The sequence below is a fragment of the Fukomys damarensis genome, unplaced genomic scaffold, assembly GCF_012274545.1.
Source record: "Fukomys damarensis isolate Sample0158 unplaced genomic scaffold, DMR_v1.0_HiC HiC_scaffold_8, whole genome shotgun sequence".
Classification (NCBI taxonomy): Eukaryota; Metazoa; Chordata; class Mammalia; order Rodentia; family Bathyergidae; genus Fukomys; species Fukomys damarensis.
Window position 1 is genome coordinate 1664363 of NW_022900920.1, and position 20120 is coordinate 1684482.

General features: G+C 48.7%; 1 protein-coding gene across 1 annotated transcript in view; it reads right to left on the bottom strand.

Annotated features, from left to right (window-relative positions):
- Positions 1-4725: 4725 nt before the first annotated feature.
- Slit1 (slit guidance ligand 1) overlaps positions 4726-20120 on the bottom strand; it is a 148448-nt gene continuing 133053 nt past the window's right edge. Inside the window, exons 27-37 of the mRNA XM_033761226.1 lie at positions 18570-18694; positions 18198-18295; positions 15347-15486; positions 15128-15221; positions 14046-14183; positions 9816-10053; positions 8161-8291; positions 7549-7703; positions 6329-6617; positions 5780-5991; positions 4726-5055 (exon numbers count right to left, since the gene is read on the bottom strand). Coding sequence (XP_033617117.1) covers positions 4817-5055; positions 5780-5991; positions 6329-6617; positions 7549-7703; positions 8161-8291; positions 9816-10053; positions 14046-14183; positions 15128-15221; positions 15347-15486; positions 18198-18295; positions 18570-18694 — 1859 coding nt within the window. The 3' untranslated portion in view covers positions 4726-4816. The remainder of the gene's footprint in view (positions 5056-5779; positions 5992-6328; positions 6618-7548; positions 7704-8160; positions 8292-9815; positions 10054-14045; positions 14184-15127; positions 15222-15346; positions 15487-18197; positions 18296-18569; positions 18695-20120) is intronic.

A 20120-nucleotide genomic window follows, 5' to 3' on the forward strand; every position in this document is an offset into this window, starting at 1 on the left:
AATATATTAAGTTGCTTTAAAACAATATGTATAGTTATAAAAGTTGGAGTTATTTTAACTTTGAATATGTACCAAGTCTCTTAAATCTCGAATTCTTGTAGACTTTTTGTGTGTCCGTGTTTTACTTTCCTGTTATACAATGTAGGAAACTGTGTTCTTATTATTGGTAAAGGGGCCCCCACTAAAATCCAAGGTTGGAAGGATTTCCTGTGTTGTTTCAAATTTTGTTTGGTTTTGAGGGATGGGGTATGGAGCTAGAGAATGTGTAGGAGGGATTTCTCTAACACTGACATCTATTCCATGAGCTTTTTCAAGGCGCTTATTTTGTTGCAGCATATTAAATTTCTTTGATATTATAATGTGTTTGTGTTATCACTGGAGGGTACAGAATGCAATGAAGTTGGGCATTTGACTTGTAGCCTACTGCCAAGTTGGCAAGTAGCCAGAAGGAACCCAAAATAGTACTCCTCAACCATGGTATTGGGGCTTGAAATATTATGTTCTGCTCTAAATCAGAAATCATTCTGTAGCCGGATGTGGTGGTGCATGCCTGTAATCCCAGCACTCGGGAGGCTAAGTCAGGAGGATCGCTGCGAGTTCGAGACCAGCCTGGGCTACATAGTGAGTTCCAGGTCAGTCTCAACTACATAGTAAGACCCTGTCTCCAAAAAAAAAAAGCATTCTGAGTTTTGCCTAATTTTGAGGGGAAAAAATGAAATGGATAAATAGTTGGGCTTACCCTTGCAGTGTTGGAAAGATGCCAGTGTTTCATCCTGAGGGTAGGGAGCAAGAGTCCAAGCTCACCACAGGTGCCCCAGCTAGGGCTACCCCAGTCTCTGTGGTCCCTGTGGGGTATGGCAGAAAGTGGACAGAAGGTCCTTCCCTTTGCTTGCCTTTTTGTTCATCATATTCCTTCAGTTCTGCTTGGGGTGGGTCAACCTAGGGACCCAGTGGGCTAGTGACCCAGTGGCCATCCTTATGCAAAACTAAATCCAGAGAAGATAATCCACTGCCCATTAGGACACTCCTAAGTTGTCTTTTACTGAGAGACTGCAAAACTGTTGGTCCACAGAAGTATTTTGTTTAGCTGAACTTATACACACATAGTGTAAGCTTTATAGTATAAAGAGATTTTTGGCTTCTCTTTTTAAAAAAATGATTGTGATCTGACAAAATTAGTTCATGGTATGAATCACCTTGGGGCTCAGTAGATTGGCAAATGTTGTTTAGGTCAGTTCCTATCTGTGTCAGTTGCCATTTGTCACTCTATACTTGGTGTCTTATCAGAAGTAGCAAAGAAATAATGGACCATGAGGATATTACCCATTTGATCTAAAGTAACCACTTGGCCACCCCAGTCACTTGAACCTACACCCCTACTAAACTTCACTGTTTCTTGCACACTCCTTTTTTCCTCCAAAAATCCCTAATTGTTTTGAAGGCACTGGATTTACTATCACTGCATTTTCAAGGTGGCCATGTGCTGTTGTGGCTATTGTGACCATTGACATGGCTTATGGGGAATCTGCCATGGTCCTGGAATCCGAGGAGAGTCAACCTGGTCCCTTTACCATCAAGGACCTGCCACTCTTCTGCTACGGTCCAGGTCACCCACACACTCAGATCTAGGATCCTGCAAAATCTTGAGCACAATTTTCTGGTCTGAGAGGTGATAAAACCCCTAAAGAAGTGTTTGCCTCCTTTCTCTACTGATCCCTAAAAACCACTGGCCTAGAGACAGGCAGTAGGTAACCTTACAGGATATCTGAGAAGACACACTGCTTTCTAGTCTGTTTCCCAGATGTTCTGAATCCCTCAAAGCCAGGTTAAATGTGTGTGTGGCTTACAGACACACATAAAATGTCAGTGTAACAGCAAACACTTGGCACAGATGAAGATAATCTGCCTCCCCAGACCAAGCATGCTGTGCCCTTTTTCCTGTTCCATCAACAGACCCTTGAGGAACTGTGGCCCCCAGATCCCTTTCTTCAAAACTGATAAACCACCTTTGCTACTTCAGGAAGAGCAGAGTTCCAGGGCAGACACCCTCCATGTGAGGAGTATAGCCATTGTGGGTCCTAGAAGTCCTTGTTCCCGGAGGGTGAATACTGGCAGTAGCAGATTTACCTCGGCGGAGAAAGACAACCAGGCAGAATCCAAGTGAGTCAATGTCATGTTCACATGGAGAACAACAGATGATATCAACACATACTAAAACAATACTTCAAGGGAAGGGCAGATGCGGCTCCCTCATGGGCTGTTTTAAGCCAGTCACTAAGTCATTCCAAACAAGACCACAGAAACCTGACACACAAGTTCACAACCACATAAGCATCTGAAAATCAAGACACTGAATGTTGACTTTAACATATAAAAATACTATAACAAAATGAAATACAAATATATATATTAGAATCTGTAAGCTGTATAAAGAGAGACTTTTGTAGTTAGGCTAACAGCAGGCAGAGAGGAGGCAAAGGTGGCCTTTTCCATTTTCTTAACACCATCGGAGCCCCAGCCACTGTTCCCAGTAAGGCTGCCCAAGCATCGTCTCCCTCAGTAATCATTGCTGGCTCTCTTCAGTTCACCCTTAAAGGAAACAGCCAGTGGTGACCACAAAGCAAACTGAAGATCTTTATCAAAGGGTGGCAAGATTTGTAGGTGATTTCTTGAAAGGATGATTTTGCAGTTGCTTTCTCGCTAGACTTGAGTTTAGTATGAATGGAACTGATGACCCAGGCCTGTCGCAACTTGCAGGTTGGTGGCCAAGTTAGAGGAAAAGTTGACCCTGGGATGCATGACTGTCTTCGGCCCCTTGCTGCCCTCATGCTTGTGGAGGATTCCAATCTTGACACAGTGAAAGACCGGTTTGGAGGGGCCAGGAGTGCAGCTATAGGTTCACAAAGTGCTTCCTGGGAACCAGCATGCCAACCCCTCCCATCCCACAGCCCTGGGTAGAGGTGGCAGGTACCCTTCCACTTCTATACAGAAGCCTCCTTCCAGCAGTACCGCTCAAGCCTGGACATTGGCTTCTTTGGGCACTGGGAAATGGTGATGGCCAGGGAAGCTAATTTCCCTTGGGCTGGTGAGTCCAGAACACATTGCTGACAGGAAGGGGCAACCCAGCTTCCCTAGCACTTTTTTGCCCTCTGCAGCCTGGTGCTACTACCTACTAGTATCCCAGAAACTTGGAGTAAGGGGGGGACACTATATGGCCCTTAGAGAGTCCCCAAAAGACCCCAGGTGCTATCCACTTGGGAGATGCAGGAACTACAAGAAAATAGAGCCCGGTTCCTTGGGGAAGGGCTATCTAGCCATGAGAACACTTCTGTGCAGAGGAGGGACTTCTCATCCCAAGGTCCCTTGACCCTGTAGGAGGCTCACATCCTCTACTAATCAGCACAAAGGGCTCACGTTGATGCCCATATGGGCAGGAACACAGGTGCAAGGCCACTCCAAATCCCATACTCAAATCCCCAGATGGAGGGATCTAGGAAAGGGAAATACTCTTCTCCTTTGCCCACTAAGGCTCTTCCAGGGCTATACCCTCTTGGGATAAATCTCGGCAAGAAGAATGTGACCTTTCCTCCCTCCTTCAACTCACGGTTAAGCTTAAAACCCATCTTTCTACACTTCAAATGTGTGGAACAGATACTTCTATCAGAAGATCATGTAGCCAGTGGCTCTTCAAACACAGCCTTCATTGCAAACAAGGGTGAGGAACATTGGGCCAGTATCTCTGTGGCTGGAGCCCCACTGCCTGCACTCTTCCCAGGCATCTTGGTTGCTCTTGTAGTGCTTGAGGACTAGTTCACATCTGCCTTTAGGGATGAACACTCAACAATACCCATTCCTGGGTTAGCCACACAAATGCTGATGTAGCCCACAAAAATAGATCTTCTAACTCCTTAGGCCTCCCTTCTGAGGAAGCTGGAGAATCTACACGGTTCCTTCCACCTGCCCACCACCTCATTTTATGGCTGAGGAAGTCCATTTGAGAGCAGGAAGTTTCATCCACAGTAAGAGCTGTCAGTCCCCCCTCCCCCGCTCTATCCTGGCCTACAATTCAAGGGGCTCAGCGCCAGCCTCAATAGAGGAGATTCCGCACCCTGTCCCTCTGCCAGAAGCTCAGAGGCAGCTTGTGGGTAGCTGGTGGCTGGAGAACCCCAGGTCCAGGACCCTCTTCTGGGCCAGTGTTTATTCAGCTAGGACCAACAACCCTCTGCTCTCTTCGGTGGAGTCTGCCACTCCCAGTACCCCTATTATTTCCTCCACAAGAGCCCCCTTCTAGAACTACAGTGGTTATCCTACACTTTAGGATTCTGAGGCCTGGTCCTAAAAACCACAACATTCCCAGCCCCCTTCTCAAACAATGGCAAGAGTGGGACCGGTCCACTGAAGAAGGAAGAGTCAGTCCTTTCACTTGCAGGCAGAGGGCTGCTGCCCAGCTCCCCAGGGAAGCAGAGGGGCCAGGGGATTCTGAGGACCTGGGCCACAGGGTAAGAGGAAAGCTGCTTTGGAAAGGGGTCAGCTGCCTTCTGTAGACCCGTGCAGCAGATACAGAGGGTGCCACCATTCTGCCCTTCTATGGCCTGACCTCACGCACACATTGGTTCAACAAATATTTATTGAGCGCCTATCTGTGCAAGGCACTTCCAGAGAGGGCAGCCATAGCTCCATCCTGCCCCTCTTCTGGGCTGCAGTGCTGCTAGGTCCCATGCCCACTAGGGCCCAGGTGCTGCCTCGGTGATGCCCACGCCCCAACCAGCTGCCGACTCTTCCTGCCCTGCCTGTGGTGCTGCCTGGTCCATGCCCCTTATACGCAGAGGGAACAACCACATTTGGTGGGCTTCTCCACCTCCTCGGCAAAAGAGATCCCGTCGCTGCACTCGAAGGTGAGCTTCCTCTGCTTCAGCCGCAGGCCTAGGCAGCAGCCCCGACCTGGGCACGTGCCCCGACACTCCACCCACGATAGCGGGCGCGTGGTTTGGCAGATGGCATAGCCCCTCTGGACCTGGTGGAAATCCCGGACAGGGTCCCCCCGGCATTCGGACTCTGGATGGGACAGACACCAAGAGAAACCCTCAGGGCACACCCAGGGGCCAGCTGCTGCCCTGTGAGGCAGAAGAAGGCGAGGCAGCATCCTACAAGCAGTCCAAGTGCTCTTACATCCACTTGGCACCCATCATCCTCCCACCTCTCATGCATGCACCTGCACACTGCTGCCTCCTGGGATCCCCAGTGTGGTCAGTGCTAAGGAGAAACTGTAGTTGCCAGGCCCCTCAGGGATGGAATGGCTGTCAGGGTAAGGTGCTTCCCCTTATGTTACAGAGGTATGCAAGAAAAGCTGAAGAGGGGAAGGCCCAGGGGCCCTTAAGGTGCCTGAAGTCTAGATTTCTCTGCCTTGTCCTTCCCAGCCTCAGCAGTCTGGATGCCAACAGGAGTATCTTGGTCAAGCTGGCCAGGAAAGGAGTCCACTCCCAGGTCCCAAGCTGATGGGGCCAAGATGTGGAGGTCTGGCCAGGAGCTGTTACATGGGTGGTCTCTTCTGTAAGGAGAGACCTTAGCCAGAAGAGACTGTGCCCTGGGGAGATGGCTGGGGCTCAGAGGGTGGAGGACTGCAAAAGTCCAGGAGCAACCTAAGGTACAGGAGAATGGGGAAAAGGGGAGAAGTGTAGATGGTTTGCCAAAGTTGGGAGGAAGAAAATGTCAAGTCGCTACAGCAAGTTATGGGGAGGAGGGACCCCAAAGAGGACATGTCAGGAGGGGGGCCCCTGACCTTGCTCACACAGCTCGCCTGAAAAGCCAGGGTCACAAACACAGTGTGCCCCCTTGGTGGCCGAAGCCTGGCAGTGGCCATGCAGGCATTGCAGGTCCCCACAGGGCTCCACCACTGCCCCAGCCTGGTTGCACAGGGCCCCTGAGTACCCCTCCCGGCACTGGCAGCTGTAGGAAAGGGCATCAAGGGGCACACATTTCCCATGGACACACCTGGAGGAGACAGAAAAGGCACTGTGAGGACAGGTCAGCTCAAGGCCCCGCCCAAAGGTGTCCTGACCCTCCCAGCCTTGGCTTCACAGGACTTCGTTCCCAAGATTTAAACCAAGTGAGCAAAATGTGATTCTATGTTTGCCTTTTTGGGGACTTTTTTCCAGTTAGTGAAAACTGAAAACCAGAAAAGAAAAAAAAAACAAACTATAAAATCCTGTGGTAGGCCTCATGTTCCAATTTGAGGATTTAACAACATGGGCTCTCACCATGGGGAAAACATACAGGGAAGGGGCAGGTGGGCATGGGACAAGGCTCCCTTAGCCCATCTCAGACTCACTTGTGGCCATGGCAGGGGCCATCAGCTGGCTGGTCGCAGTGCAGGCCCCCCCAGCCAGCCTCACAGTGGCACATGGGCCCTGGGGTGGCATTGGGCTGGCAGATGCCATGCAGGCAATAGAGTTTGCGGCAGGGTTCACAGCCTGGTACCACACCCGGTTTCATCTGTGTCTTGGTGAAGTCCTGTAGCTCGTTATTTATGTACAGGTTTCGGATGCAACCGTGGAAGCTGGTACCATTAAGGATCTGCCACATCCGGAAGGCTGCCGAGTTCACATCCACTGGCATCCCTGGGTGGGAAGGAAGTAAAGTGAGTTGAGTCAGGCTCAAGCCATCCCTGGACCTACCTCTGAGATCCACTGTGCAGCTCCACAAGTGTCCCCTTTTTCCCTTGGCCTCTATCTTTCTGTCTCTGTGGCCCTGCGCCACAGGCCTGTGCCATCCCAGGGTGCCAGATTCCTTGCCCAGAAAACATGGAAAAGCTGCTTTCTACAGGATCAGTGCTAGCATCAGGCTTGGCATGGTTAGAGAACAGCTGGAGCTTGGGGCGCCTGTTCCTGAAGTCAGACTGCCTTTACCTAGGGCTTCTTCCTTATTTCTGGGATACCAGCTCTCACCCCTGGAAACCCCAACCAAAGCAAAGGACCTGGACTGAGAATGCATGAGAGAGAGAGAGAGAGAGAGAGAGAGAGAGAGAGAGGGAGAGAGAGCTCTGTTAAGATAGCCCACAGGCCTGCCTCTCTACTCAACTGAGAAATGACTGCAGGTGGTGGACAGGGGTCACCCAGTCTGCAGTGCCCATATGGCCAGAGGGGTGTCTCCAGCTGGTGTATAAACTCTATACTGAGTCTCTTGGAGCTGCTCTGGCCTCTTGAGGGCCCAAGATTGGAAGTGGGTCCTGAACAATTAGGAAGCCTCTTCTAGTACAGAGTCCAGAAAAAGGTGTCTGTGGTATGGGAGACAGGTGGGAAAGCCTAGACTGTCATCACCCTTCTTAGATTGGGCCGGGCAAAACACATCCTGAGGTCCAGGTAGGGGAGGAAAATCCTCCAGGAGCTTGGCCACTCACTGGGACAACCCGTTAGACAATGGACATTTCCCCTACGATGCAGGGCCCTGGGCTAGAGTGCCAGAGAGGCTCCACCCAGGACCCAGTCACCATGCCCCGATGAAAAGACCCGAGAAAGGACAGCAGTGGTCTCCACCAAGCCAAGTCCTCACCTCCCACATAGAGGGGTGCCTCACTGTTGAGTGTGTAGTGTTTGCCGAAGTTGTCCATGGTCATGGGACTGCCGCCATCGATGGAGAGGTTCACCATCTGGTCAAAGGTCACCAGTTCAACAGTGTGGAACTGCCCATCATTGATCATCTCAGCACTGGAAGGAGATGGGGTACCCCCACCCCAGGGAGTGGGCTTCAGTTTGGACCATTGCTGGCAAGGAACCTCCCCCAGAAAGATCACTGTCCCAGCAGTTGCTTCCCAAGGGACTGAATCCCTTAGGGAGAAGACTGTGGAGACTCAGTGGACTATAGCCAGATGCCCCCCCAATTCCCTTCCCAGGCCCCAGAGGAAAAGATGAAAAATTTGGGGAAGAGCCCCTGCTGTTCGGGAGCCTCCTCTGTGGTGAGGATGGGATGGGGAGGGAGAAATTGCAGCTCAGGCCTCAGAGAGCCTCAGAACCAAGGTGAGGCTGTATGTGGTGGGTTCACATGTCCTTGATGCTAGGGCTGTCTAGGTCTCCAGTAGTCCCAACAGCCAGTTGTACTCAGCCCAGGAGATCCACTGTGGTGTAGCTCACCCCAAGGGTAGCAGGTGGACTAAAGAAGCCATACCTGTAGATGGCAGAGCTCGGGTAGCTGCCTGGGTCGTAGCTGACACGCACATGGCCCTGGTACAGCTCAACTGCGATGTGGTCATTGTCCCCGTTGTACAGCAGAATTCCGTTGTCCTCTGCCGTGGAGACCTGATGAGCAAAGGTACTTTCTCTCCCAACCCACCCCTTACAGCAGCAGCACAAGAGGTAAGTGGAACAGAGACTGAAAGAACAACATTGTATGCAGTAACATCTGCTGTGCTTGGTGCAGGCTGAGGCTAGCAGCTCTGGCTTCGAATACCATTCCCTGTCAGTCTGGCCAGGGTCAGGCTGGGAGGTGGATGAGCCAGCTAAGGCCTAGGAACTATGTGCCAGCAGAGCAGGTAGGAATCTTAGACAATCCGCCCAGGAACAAAGAGGCAGACTGGGACCACCACCTCGTACTGGTGGGGAGCCCTTGTGTAGGCTTCATGGAGTCTGCTGCACAGGGTGGAACTACAGAAGGGACAGGTTTAGGAAGGTTGTCTCAGCCAGTGCTGTCTGACCTGAAAGGAGGCACTTAGGAGGTAGTGACTGTTGTTGGAAGTGGATTTTTGTTTGAGAAGGGTATTCCTCTGTCTGTCTCTCTTCCTACTTCTGGGAAAGACCCTAACCTCCTAGTCCATAGGGGCGGGCATATAGCCTTGGCGGGCCCACTACCATCTCCTTGGTCCCAGCTGCTGGTCCAGGGCAAGTATGTGACTGAAGCCAGGCCCATCAAAGAGCTTCCCCGAGACTGCTGACATTTGTCTAATTAGAGTTGGAAAGGAAAAGCCCCTTTCAGTCTAGTCTGGTAATGAACTTCTGGGGATATCAGGATAAAAATCAAGGATGTACCTGAGGTAATGGTGGGATTGGGATTTTAGTGAGTTTTGTATTGTTGAACAATTACTCTGGCTGTTGTCTTGCTGTGTGGACCATAGTGGGCAGGATTCTGGAGAGGTAATATGGGCAATAGAGCAGAATAAGCATGTTTGAGAAGCTAAAGGGTTCTGAAGAGAAGAAGGCAAGGACAAAGACAGGAAGAAAGATGTGGCATTTGGATAAGGAATGGACTTTGGGAGAAAGAGTGAGATGACGAAAGAGGGGTTTACATTTTTTATTGGGTAATGTGTACAATCCACTCTAGTCTCCCTTCAAGACACAGTTAGCAAAATATCCATATATTTTATGAGTGCTGTTGAAGTGGGACTTATTTTTTATCCCTCAGCATGCTGATCCTCTGAGGTGGAATTGAAGATATGAAAGGGGCAATCTAAGGAACACCAGGAACCTTCGGTTAAAGACATAACCACAGAATTAACACACATTCTGGCCACATGAAGCAAGCCTGTCTGTAGGGTTGGAGACAGAAGGTGAGGAGCAGTTGAGATGAGATGGTGGGACAGGATCATGGAAGGTTTGGTTTTCTGGATCCAGTCATCCATGAGACCACATCTACCCCTGCCATGGTGTTGGCTCAATAACCTTTCCAGTTATGTTTAAACCAGTTCAGGCTGAAATCCTTAGCCTCCCCCCACCATTCTAACAGGTTCCTTCCAGTTCCCCTGGCAGGCTCGCAAACTGATGCTCTGACCAACGCCAAGGTCCTCTGCTCCCTGACTCCTTTTTGTGACCATACCCCTGTGCACGCACCTGTAGTGTGATGTTGGCCCGTGGCCAATTCTGCAGGTCAGTGAACTGCAGGTAAGTATCCCGATCCACAAAGTTGACACTGAGCAACTTCTCACACTCAGGACCACCGAAGCCTGGGAGGCACTGGCACACAGGCCGGCTGCCCTGGTCCACACAGTTGGCCCCATTCTGGCACTCAGTCCCCTCACAGGGGTTCCTGGGGGCAGGTGAGCGGGGAGAGATCTCACAGAGCTGTCCACTAAGAGGAAAGGACATAAGTCAGAGAAGACAGAGCCAAAGGAAGAAGGGATGTCTCCTCTCCCACAGTCCTGGAGAAAAATTCACTGAACACCACACTGTTTTCTGAGAGAACCAAGAGCCAAAAGACTACTGAGAAACAAGGGCGTTTGGTCCTTGGTCTAGCAGCATTGACACTACTAGGCACTTGACAGAAACGAGAACCCCACTGAATGCACTTTTTAACTAGATTCAGGTGATTCCTGTGTACATTAAAGCTGAAGAATCATTCACTGCTCATGTCAATAAAGTTAGAAGGCAGGTTTTATTATATAGAAATGAAAACAGACTTATGACAGAGGCAGGAAGAGAGAGTAACCCAGATGACTAAAATCTAAATTAAAAGAAGGAACATTACTACCAACCTTGTAGAAATAAAAATAACAATAAGGGCATATTATAAGCAACTGTATGGCAACAAATTAGATACCACAAATGACATGGACAAATTCTTAAAAAACACATAACATTCAAAATTTTATTCAAGAGTAAATAGAACATCTGAATTGACAAGTAAAGAAGCTGAGTTAGTAATCAGAAAATTTCTGAAGCCCAGATGTTTTCTACCAAACATTTAAGGAAGAATTAATATAGGGCCAGGGATTTAGCTCAGTGGTTCTGCCACCTGCCTTGCAAGCACAAGATCCCAAGTTGAATCCCTGGTACATCCCCCCACACACAAAAAAGAGAAGAATTAATATAAATTCTTAATAAATTTCCATTAAAAAAAGGAACACTTCGTCACTCACTGCATGAGGCTAGCACTACCTTAATATCAAAACCAAAATGATATCAAAACATTACAGACTAATATCCCTTATAAATATAGGGCATGGTGGCACATGCTTGTAATCCCAGCACTCAGAGAGGCTGAGGGAGGAAGATCACAAGTTCAACCCTAGCCTGGGCAACTTAGTGACTCAGGAAACCCTTGTCTCAAAATTTTACAAAAAGGAGATGTACCTCACATCTTCACTTGTGAAGGTCCTGGATTCAGTCCCTAGCACCACACACCCACCCACACACACACACACACACACACACACACACACACACTCCTCAACAAATCTAGCAAATCAAATCCAGCATAAAAAGTATTATATACCATGACCATTTTGGACTTAGCCCAGGAATTCAGGGTTGGTTTAATATCTGAAATCATTTAATGCAAAGCACCATCTCTACAGAATTGAAAAAAAAAATAACATATGCAGAAAAAAATCAGAAACTTCAACATCCCTTTACAATAAAAAAAAAAAATCAATGAATAAGGAATAGAAGTAAACTCCAGCCAGGCACAGTGGTGCACACCTGTAATACCAGCACTCAGGAGGCTGAGGCAGAAATATTGCTGTGAGTCTGAGGGTAGCCTGGGCTACATAGTGAATTCAAGTCTGGCCTGAACTACATAGTGAGACCCTGTCTCAAAATAAAGAAGGAAAAAAAGAAAGAAAAGGAAAGAAAGGAATTCCACTGAACTAATAAAAGCAAACTAACATACTTAATGGTGAAAGACAATGCTTTACCCCTAAGATTAGGAACAAGACAAAGATATATGCTCTCATAACTTCTATGAAATAAACTAGAGTGTTTATCAAGAGCAGTTAGGTGAATAAAGTACACTCAAATTGGAAAAGAAGCAAAACTATCTGTATCTGAAGATGACATGATCCTGTTTAAGAAAACCCTAAGAAATCTACTAAAACACTCTCAGAACTACACAAAGGATTTAGTAAGGGCAGAAAATTAATCCATAAAAATAAAACAAAATGAAATTTAAAAACCAGTTCCATTTACCATTGGATTACACAGAATAAGACATCCAGGAATTTTAAATTTTAAAAATAAGTGTAAAACATATACTTTGAAAACTATAAAGCAATGATTAAAAGAATTTAAAGAATACCTAAATGAGAAGGTACCCCATGTTCATGGACTGGACAACTTAATATTGTTAAAATAATACCCCCTTAGTTGAGCTACAGATTTAATATAATCCCTATCAAAATCCCAATTGCCTTTTTTGGTAAAAATTAACAATTAAAATTAAAATTCATATGGAAATCCAGGGAACCTAGAACAGCCAAAGCAATCTTGAAAAAGAACAAAGTGGGAGGACTCACATTTTACAATTTCAACAGTTATTACAAAACTAAAGCAATCAAGATAGTGTGGTGCTGGCATAAGGATAGCCAGATAGATCAATGGAATGTAACTTAAGAGTCCAGAAATATTTTCAACATGTATGGTCAATTGATTATGAGAAAGCCAAGACAAATGGGAGGAAAAAAAATAGTCTGTTTAACAAATAGGACATCAGGATATCCACATACAAGAGAATGAAGGTGGACAGCTTCTGCAAACCCATATTCAAAAATTAATTAAAAATAGACTGATGATCTGAAATGTGCAAGCTAAAACTACAAAACTCTTAGAAGACAACATAAGTATAAGTTATGACTTTGGATTAGGTATTTCTAAGAACATCAATATGGAACAAACAAGAAAAAAAAGGACAATCTAGATGACAACTTAGAAGTCATCAAAAGTAAAAACTTTTGTGCATGAAAGGGTATTATCAAGAAAAGACAACCCACAGAATAGAAGAAAATATTTGCAAATATATCTAATAAAGGACTTGCCTAAAAATATAAAGAGCTCTTACACTCAAATGATAAAAAGACAGACATCTCAGTAAATAGGCAAAGGACTTGAAGAGACATTTCTCAAAAAAAATACATATGTATATATAAATGGCCATTAAGAACATGTAAAAGTGCTGAATTTCATTAGCCATCCAGGAAATGGAAATCATAACCAAAATGTGATATCAGTTCACACTCATTAAGATGGCTAGAAACGAAAAATATGAGCATTGCAGGGCATGTGGAGGAACTGAAGCCATCATTCACTGTTTGTGCAAAAAAAGTGGTGCAGCCACTAGGACAGTTTGACAGTGCCTCAAATGGAACTCCCTATGATGCAGTAAGCCCACTCCTAGGTATACACCCAAGAGAACTGAATGTACATCTACACAAAACCCTGTACGTGAATATTCACAGCATCAGTGTTCATAATAGCCCCAAAGTAGAAATGACCTAAATGTCTATCAACTGAGGAGGAATGGGTAATCAAAACACAGTATATTCATGCAGTGGAATGTTATTCAGGAATGAAGTGCTGACACATGCCACAGCACAGACAAAGCTTGAAAAGTGAAACAAGCCAGATGCCAAAGGACAACAGACTATATGATTCTGTTTTATGAAATGTCCAGAATGTGCAAATCTGTAGACACAAATATCAGTATATTAAGAGTTGCTGGGATGGAAGGTAGGTTGGATGTGGCAGAAAAGAGGTAAGAGGCTCTTTCTAGAGTGATGGAAATGTCCTAAATTGATTGTGGTGATGGATGCACAATTCTGGGGGGAAAACCTGAATTTTACACTTTGGGTGAATTTTATACCATGTGAATGGTATTTCAAAATGGGTGTTTTTTAAAATGACACAAGGGCTGAGGGTGTAGCTCAGTGGTAGAGGTTGCATGCACGGGGGCCCTGGGTTCAATCCTCAACACCGAAAGAAAAAGAGAGAGAGAGACAAGCAAAGTGTGAGGTGAGTGGCCAGAAACTCCACCAACCCACCAGAGAAGGCTGTGTGAAAAGGCAGATTAGCCTTTATGGCAGGACTTGGCTTCAGAGATTCAACTGAGTAGGTGAGTGATTGGGCAATGCCCTGTGATCTGTGTCCACCTCTTATCCCTCCACCAAACAGGCCAGAGACCCTCTGCCTGGGTTCTCAGTAAATTACATGACTTTCCTAAGGCTTCCCAGCTAGGATTAGCAGGACCATGGTTAAAACTCCAGTATTTAACTCCAAAGCCCTGATCTTTGCTCTCCCCAAGCCATGGGGGCTTCTACCATCCCAGACTGACAGCCAGAGGAGGCAGCTCACCTGTAGCCCTTGGCACAGAGACAGGTGTAGCTGTTGACTGCATCCACACACTGGGCTCCATTCTGGCAACGATGACCACTGCAATCATCTTGGTTCTCACTGCAGTTGTCACCTGTGTAACCTGGGGCACATTCACACCTGGAGGTAGGGAGGGGGCCAGCATTAGCTGCACATTCAGCCCAGTGCTTGGGTAGTTGAGAACCAAACCTCTTGACTGAAAACCTCCAGTCCTGGTGATTGGTGGAGACCCCCCACAGGTCACACAGAAGCGTGGGTATGAAGGGTCCCTGCCCATTATGAGAGTCTCTTCTAGTGTGAGGAGAGAGCGTGTGTGGGCTTGGGGGGCCCCGGCTGGGAGGTGGATGCCAGTAGCAGGAAGACGGGGGAATCAGGCCCAAGAGGGCCCACCCTCCTCACCAAGAGCACATCCTCTGCCTCTTCCCAAGCTGCCCCACTGCTTAGCTGTTCCCTGTGTTCTCCCCAGACCCCCAGCACAGGGCCCTGCATCCCACAGGCTCAGGGCCCCTCTTCCCCCAGTCTCTCCCACTCTGCTGGGTCCAGTCTTCATCCTGCAATAGGATGCTGCTCCATAAGCAGATAAGTTCACATTTCTGCAGCAAAATCTACACATGTTCTTCCTCCATGGGATGAATAACGTGTATAAGCCACCCTGCAGTGGTGCAGGTCAACCCTTATCAAATAAGGTCAGGTCAGGTCAGAGTTTTGTCATCAGAGGAGTTGTTTTTGGATTTCTAGAGCTCTGTGGACTTATGAGCAGAGACAAGAGGTTGTGAATTTAGAGGGGCTCTGAGATGCCAGTCATGCCACTGCCTGTCTGCAGGTGGGCAGGAGGAAGCTACTGCCATGCTCGGTTTAGGATGAAGAAACGGGCTCAGTGCAGCCAAAGTCATACTGCCAGCCCAGGTCTGTCTGGCCACAGAGCTATGCCCACCCCCTCTACACTGCCTCTCAGGAGCATACACAGCTGAGCTCAAGCCCCCACCCAAAAAACAGGAGGAAGAGAATAGCAGGAGGCAGAGCTCACACCAGAATCACTGACACTGGTTATGGGTGGCACTGACCTGGGGCCCTCCGGGGTACCCACACACTGGGCCTTATGCTGACAGGGGTTCAGATCCGGAGAGCAAAAGTCCAGCAGCTGCTCGCAGGACCTTCCTGGGGAAAGAGAATGAGAGGCAGGAGAGGAGCCAGGCCAGCCAAGGCTCCTGCAGTTACCGAGGAGGCCCTAGCCCTCCCATCCACAGAGTAAGACGAGTGTGCTCTAGCTCAGCCCCACTCACCCACATACTGTAGGGGACACTGGCAGGTGTAGTTGCCCACACCATCCACGCAGGTGCCCCCATTGGCACAGGCGTGCTCCACACAGTCATCCGTGTTCACCCCACAGGTTGGTCCTTCAAAGCCCATGGGACAGGAGCACCTGTAGGGACAGGGAGGGGAAGAGAGGCCACCTTTTTGGGTGGAAGCCTATGGCCACAGGTCAGGATCATCATTTCACAGAGTTGAGGCTTCCGCCTTGGGCAGACCCTTGCCAGGGACATGGGGGTCAGAGGAGAACAAGACCAGCTCTGCCCGCATGGGACTGACTCCCAGTCTAGCAGGGAAGACAAAGAGATCACCACTGGAGAAGTGGCTGAAGCCAGGGTGTGGGCACAAAGGTGCAGAGGATTCCTCGCTCTTCCTTGGCAGGGAGTGGTCGGAACAGGCTTCCAGAGATGATACATTGGCCTAACCAAGGACCCCAACAGGGACAGAAGGAAAGGTAGGGAAGGCAGCGGAATGGAGAGATGCGTAAAAGCCGGGGTGCGGGGGGCATGGCTAGTCCTCTGGGAAGGGACCTGCTCATCCACACAGTTTAGAAATCCAGGAGCACAGACCTCTGGGAGAGGGTGAGGATGGGGCTGGGCTGAGCAGAGGGCCAGGCTGTAGGAGGGTGCTAGATATCAGTGATCTTCAAACCAATGTACCCAAGGTTTGCCACGGGATGTGAGGGTCAGAGAGAGGCTGGAGAAATTCACATCCAACTCTTCAAATATCCAAACAAGCCCCTCTGTACACCAACATGCCCAGAACTCTGCAGAGGCACTCTGCTCTTGTCTCAAACGCAAGGTGGGACATTGTCACCAGGTACCAAGAGATGGAGAAACTGGGAACATGGGTGAGTTAGGGAAGTCTCATGGAACTGTCAGCTGGGAAAGCATTAAAAATACGTTTGATGATGGATCACTCTACAGTTTAGGGCACACAACCTGGGAAGAGTTTCAAAGAACTGAGTGATATAGCTATAATGAAACTCTTTCTAATCTGATTAGTATACTTATGTGAACAAATTTTCCCAGCATTTACATCTATAAAAACAAAACAAACCAGGAATAGAGTAGCCGCTGATCCTTTTTCATCCCATACACCCATGGATGCATAAGCCAACTGAGAGATGAAAGAACCTGTCCATTCCATTAAGAGATACCATCTAAACATTTTCTTTTTATACTTAATAACTATCAGGCAGACTTTACAATAATTATGTTGTTTTGCATGGCTATATATTATTGGTAACTATAATGATAATACAACAGAAACTTCTAAGTAAAGGCTTACGATGACACAAAATATGAAAAGACTTTAACCTTAGCTCTTGTATCCACGTTGGTGGCAGAGAAGCTGGAAAATGCTCCTGACATAAAAGAATTAACTATCACATTAGATGAAGAGTAAGAAGGTGGGGAGTACGATAGAAACACCAGCTCCAGAAGAAAGGAGAACTGGATGTCGAGGCATGAAAGGTGCACACCTATTCCCAGCATTGAAGCAGGGATATCTTGACACTGAGGCCAACCCTGTCTTTAAACACCTCCACTCTCTTCCCTCAAGAAAAAAATTCACAATGAAAACTCTTAGCTGTCGATCTAAGAAAGTGTGTATAAGGGAGCATCATCTATCAGTTTACCTTTTGTCTGGGAGGCTATGTGACCAAAAGGGTCTGAGGACCATGCTACAGGGCATATTTTGAAGTTTAACAACAGAATGGTTTTAAACTGGGGTTACTGGGGTTACTCTGCATTGAAGAAAGGGCCCCCGGCAGGAGCTAGAGGCAGGACAGAGGGAGTGGCCATACGTCAACAGGAGAGAATCTCGGGTTGAGGAGACACCCCTTCAAGAAGACCCCGCCACCTGGAGGGCCCACCCCACTAGAGTAAGCAGGGTCCAGCTGTGGAGGTTTCAGTCCCTGTGCCCGAAAAGGTGGCTTTGCCTGTGAGGAAGTCTAGGGAAGGGGAGGGGAGCTGTGCTGGAGCTGAAGCCCAGGGCCTGAAGAGCTTTGCCTATTGAAAGGATAAGATGCCCATCTGATAATTTTGGTTTGCAGAGGCAGGGTTGGCCATTTCTGCTGGTGTATTCAACACCATCTTCTGAAGAGTCAATTTGTTCATTGAGCAATTTATTTTCAGCAACTACACTCTACGTATTTCTCAGAAAAGCTCAGGAAGGTTAGGGGTTGGTGGGGATTCTGGGGGAAGGGCAGTGAGTGGGGCTAGATGTGACCCCAGCACCAGAGGTTTTTAAAGGATAAGAGTGGGTTGTGAGGGCCCCAGAGGGAGTGCTGAGTTTGGCTACACTCCTGGGCAGGCTCAGCCTTCCCATGGAAGCCACAGCCTCAGGGCTGTGTTGCATCTGGTAGGACCAGCCGGCTGGGGCTACCTTCAGGCACTGGCACAGTTCAGTGCAGACTGCAGGCATTGGAGGTGGGTGAAGATTTATAGGAGTATAAAGGCCGCCATTCTTCCCCTGGCACCATCACTGCATGTCCGTGGCCATGGATTCCCAGTGCCCCAGCACCTTGCTGGAGGAGGAAGCAGGCCCCGATCCCCAGTTCCCCCTGTGACCTTGTGCTGGGTGACCTAGCTGTCCTCTCGACTCTCTGCTTTTACCTCACAGGATGAGAAGGAGCTTGGCCCGAGGAGTCTCGGTCAGCCCACTGGCTGTGACGTGGACCATGTGTCCGCTCACCTTGAGATCACCCCACCTCCTGGAGCACAGGGAGACCCAGTCACCCCCCCCATGGGGACGAAGGGCACCAAGGCCTGGATGGTGGGCCCATCAACACCCCAAGATTCTGCCCTTCATGCTACTCACGTGAAGCTGGCATCCTCGCCCTCCTCAGCTTGGCAGGTCCCCCCATTTCCACAGGGGCTGCTGGAACAGCTGTCCAGGGATACCTCACAGTGTCGGCCCTGGAGGAAAAGTCAGGTGTGTGTGTCCCGACAGAGACAGCCGGCCTCTCTGCAGCTCAACCCCTCTACCCTAGGAGTCCCTTGTCTATTCTTTCATTCATTCATTTATCCACCCATTCATTTATCCGTACATTAGGTCACTGATGACAGGTTCACCCAAGCACCTGCTGAAGCCAGGCTCTGCTGTGGCAATGGGGACAGCCTGGAGAAACCAGACAGACAAGCTTGCCTGGCCTATATGAGCCGCCTTCTCCCAGCCTCAGCCTCTGCTCACCTTATAGCCGCTGGGGCAGGCACACCTGTACACTTCAAGGAGGTCATTGTGGCAAGTGCCCTGGTTCTGGCATGGACTGGACAAGCAGGGATCACACTTGGTCTGGACAGCCAGAGTGGGAGGACCTGTGGACACAGGAATGTTAGTGTAGAGAGCTGGAGACAGCTACACAGGCCTTCGCCTAGAGCCCCGAATCCCTGAGAAGCTCAGTGCTGTGGAGGTGCTAAGATGACCCTCTCTGTGTGTCCTCGGGGTCCTGTACAGTCCCCCTCTTGCACAGTCCATTTTCCAGCCTCTGGACCCACTTCTGTGCTAGGGGCCAATGCCAGCCCTGGTCTTGGCTAGAAAGACTAACTGCTGAAATCTGCAGAGTGCTTGGTGAGTAGGCACTGCAGGCACGTGAGGGTTTATGTCACATTATCAGCGTGACAGTGGCACAGTCATCACACCTGAAGTCAGCTGGTATTTCCTCTTCCCCTCTCACCCTCCTGACATAGGATGCCAGCATGCCACCCACTTAGAGCCACCAGCAGAGGAGGTTGGTTATTCCTGAGCTCAGCTCTGCAGGGAGGCCACTTGGGGCAGCAAGCACAGGTGTCTTGAGGTTATTCCTTTCTAAGACTAGGGCAGGGGGACCTTCTCCAACCACCTCCTGGGCTATAGCAGGCTTCTCTGCAGTCCTCCCAGGTGTGGCTGTAGAAGTAGAAGGAGAAGTCTGTGAACAGGCTAGTGGACACCACCTGAAAAGGGTGCTGGGACCTCGCAAGACAGGTAGAAAAACCAGGCCATTTAACGTGGGCTTCCCTTTAAGGTTCCATCTGGAAGCAGGGGCTCATTGGTCCTGCTAAAGAGGCGTAGACATAAATAAGAACACATTTCAGTAATGACAGAAAGCTAGTGAAGGGCTTCCAGGCACCAGGTGGGATCTGTCTCTTGACCAGGTGCTGGCAGCACAGTGAGTTCAGTTAGTGAAGATGCAGTGAGCTCTTCGCTCATCTATGTGTATTATATTTTAATAGAAAGTTTTTTTTTTAATGCCAGCACCAAACCTGCCCTGTTCAGTAAATACATACACGCTAGTGTCAAATGACCTGTCTCTGAAAGCCTCACCACAGCTGGTCCTTCTGAACCAGCACTGCTCTGACAGAGGCCTAGGGCCTCCTCATTAACCTATGCCTATCATTTTCATTTCTGAGGTGGCCTCTGAACTTGCAGGGAGCAAGGGCCATGGCCCTCCCCTGCCCCCCCCCAAAGCTGGGCCTGAGAGAGCCACTTGGCTCCCTGTGTTCAGCAGGGCTTCTGGGACTCAGCCATCAGCCAGCCAGTCAATCATTCCTCAAGCTAGTATTTACAGACACTTGAGGTGAGATGCCCAGAGCCAAGCCAGAACAAGCTGGTTCACCAGATCCAACGAGGATGGAGAAGAAATCAGACTAAGTGCTGAGCACTATTCCTACCTAAGGGAGGCCAGAGTGCTTGTGCTGCTGAGAGGCTTGGTGCCTCCAAAAACACTGCTGTTGTTTTCATTTTTCTTCTTTTTTTTTTTTTTTT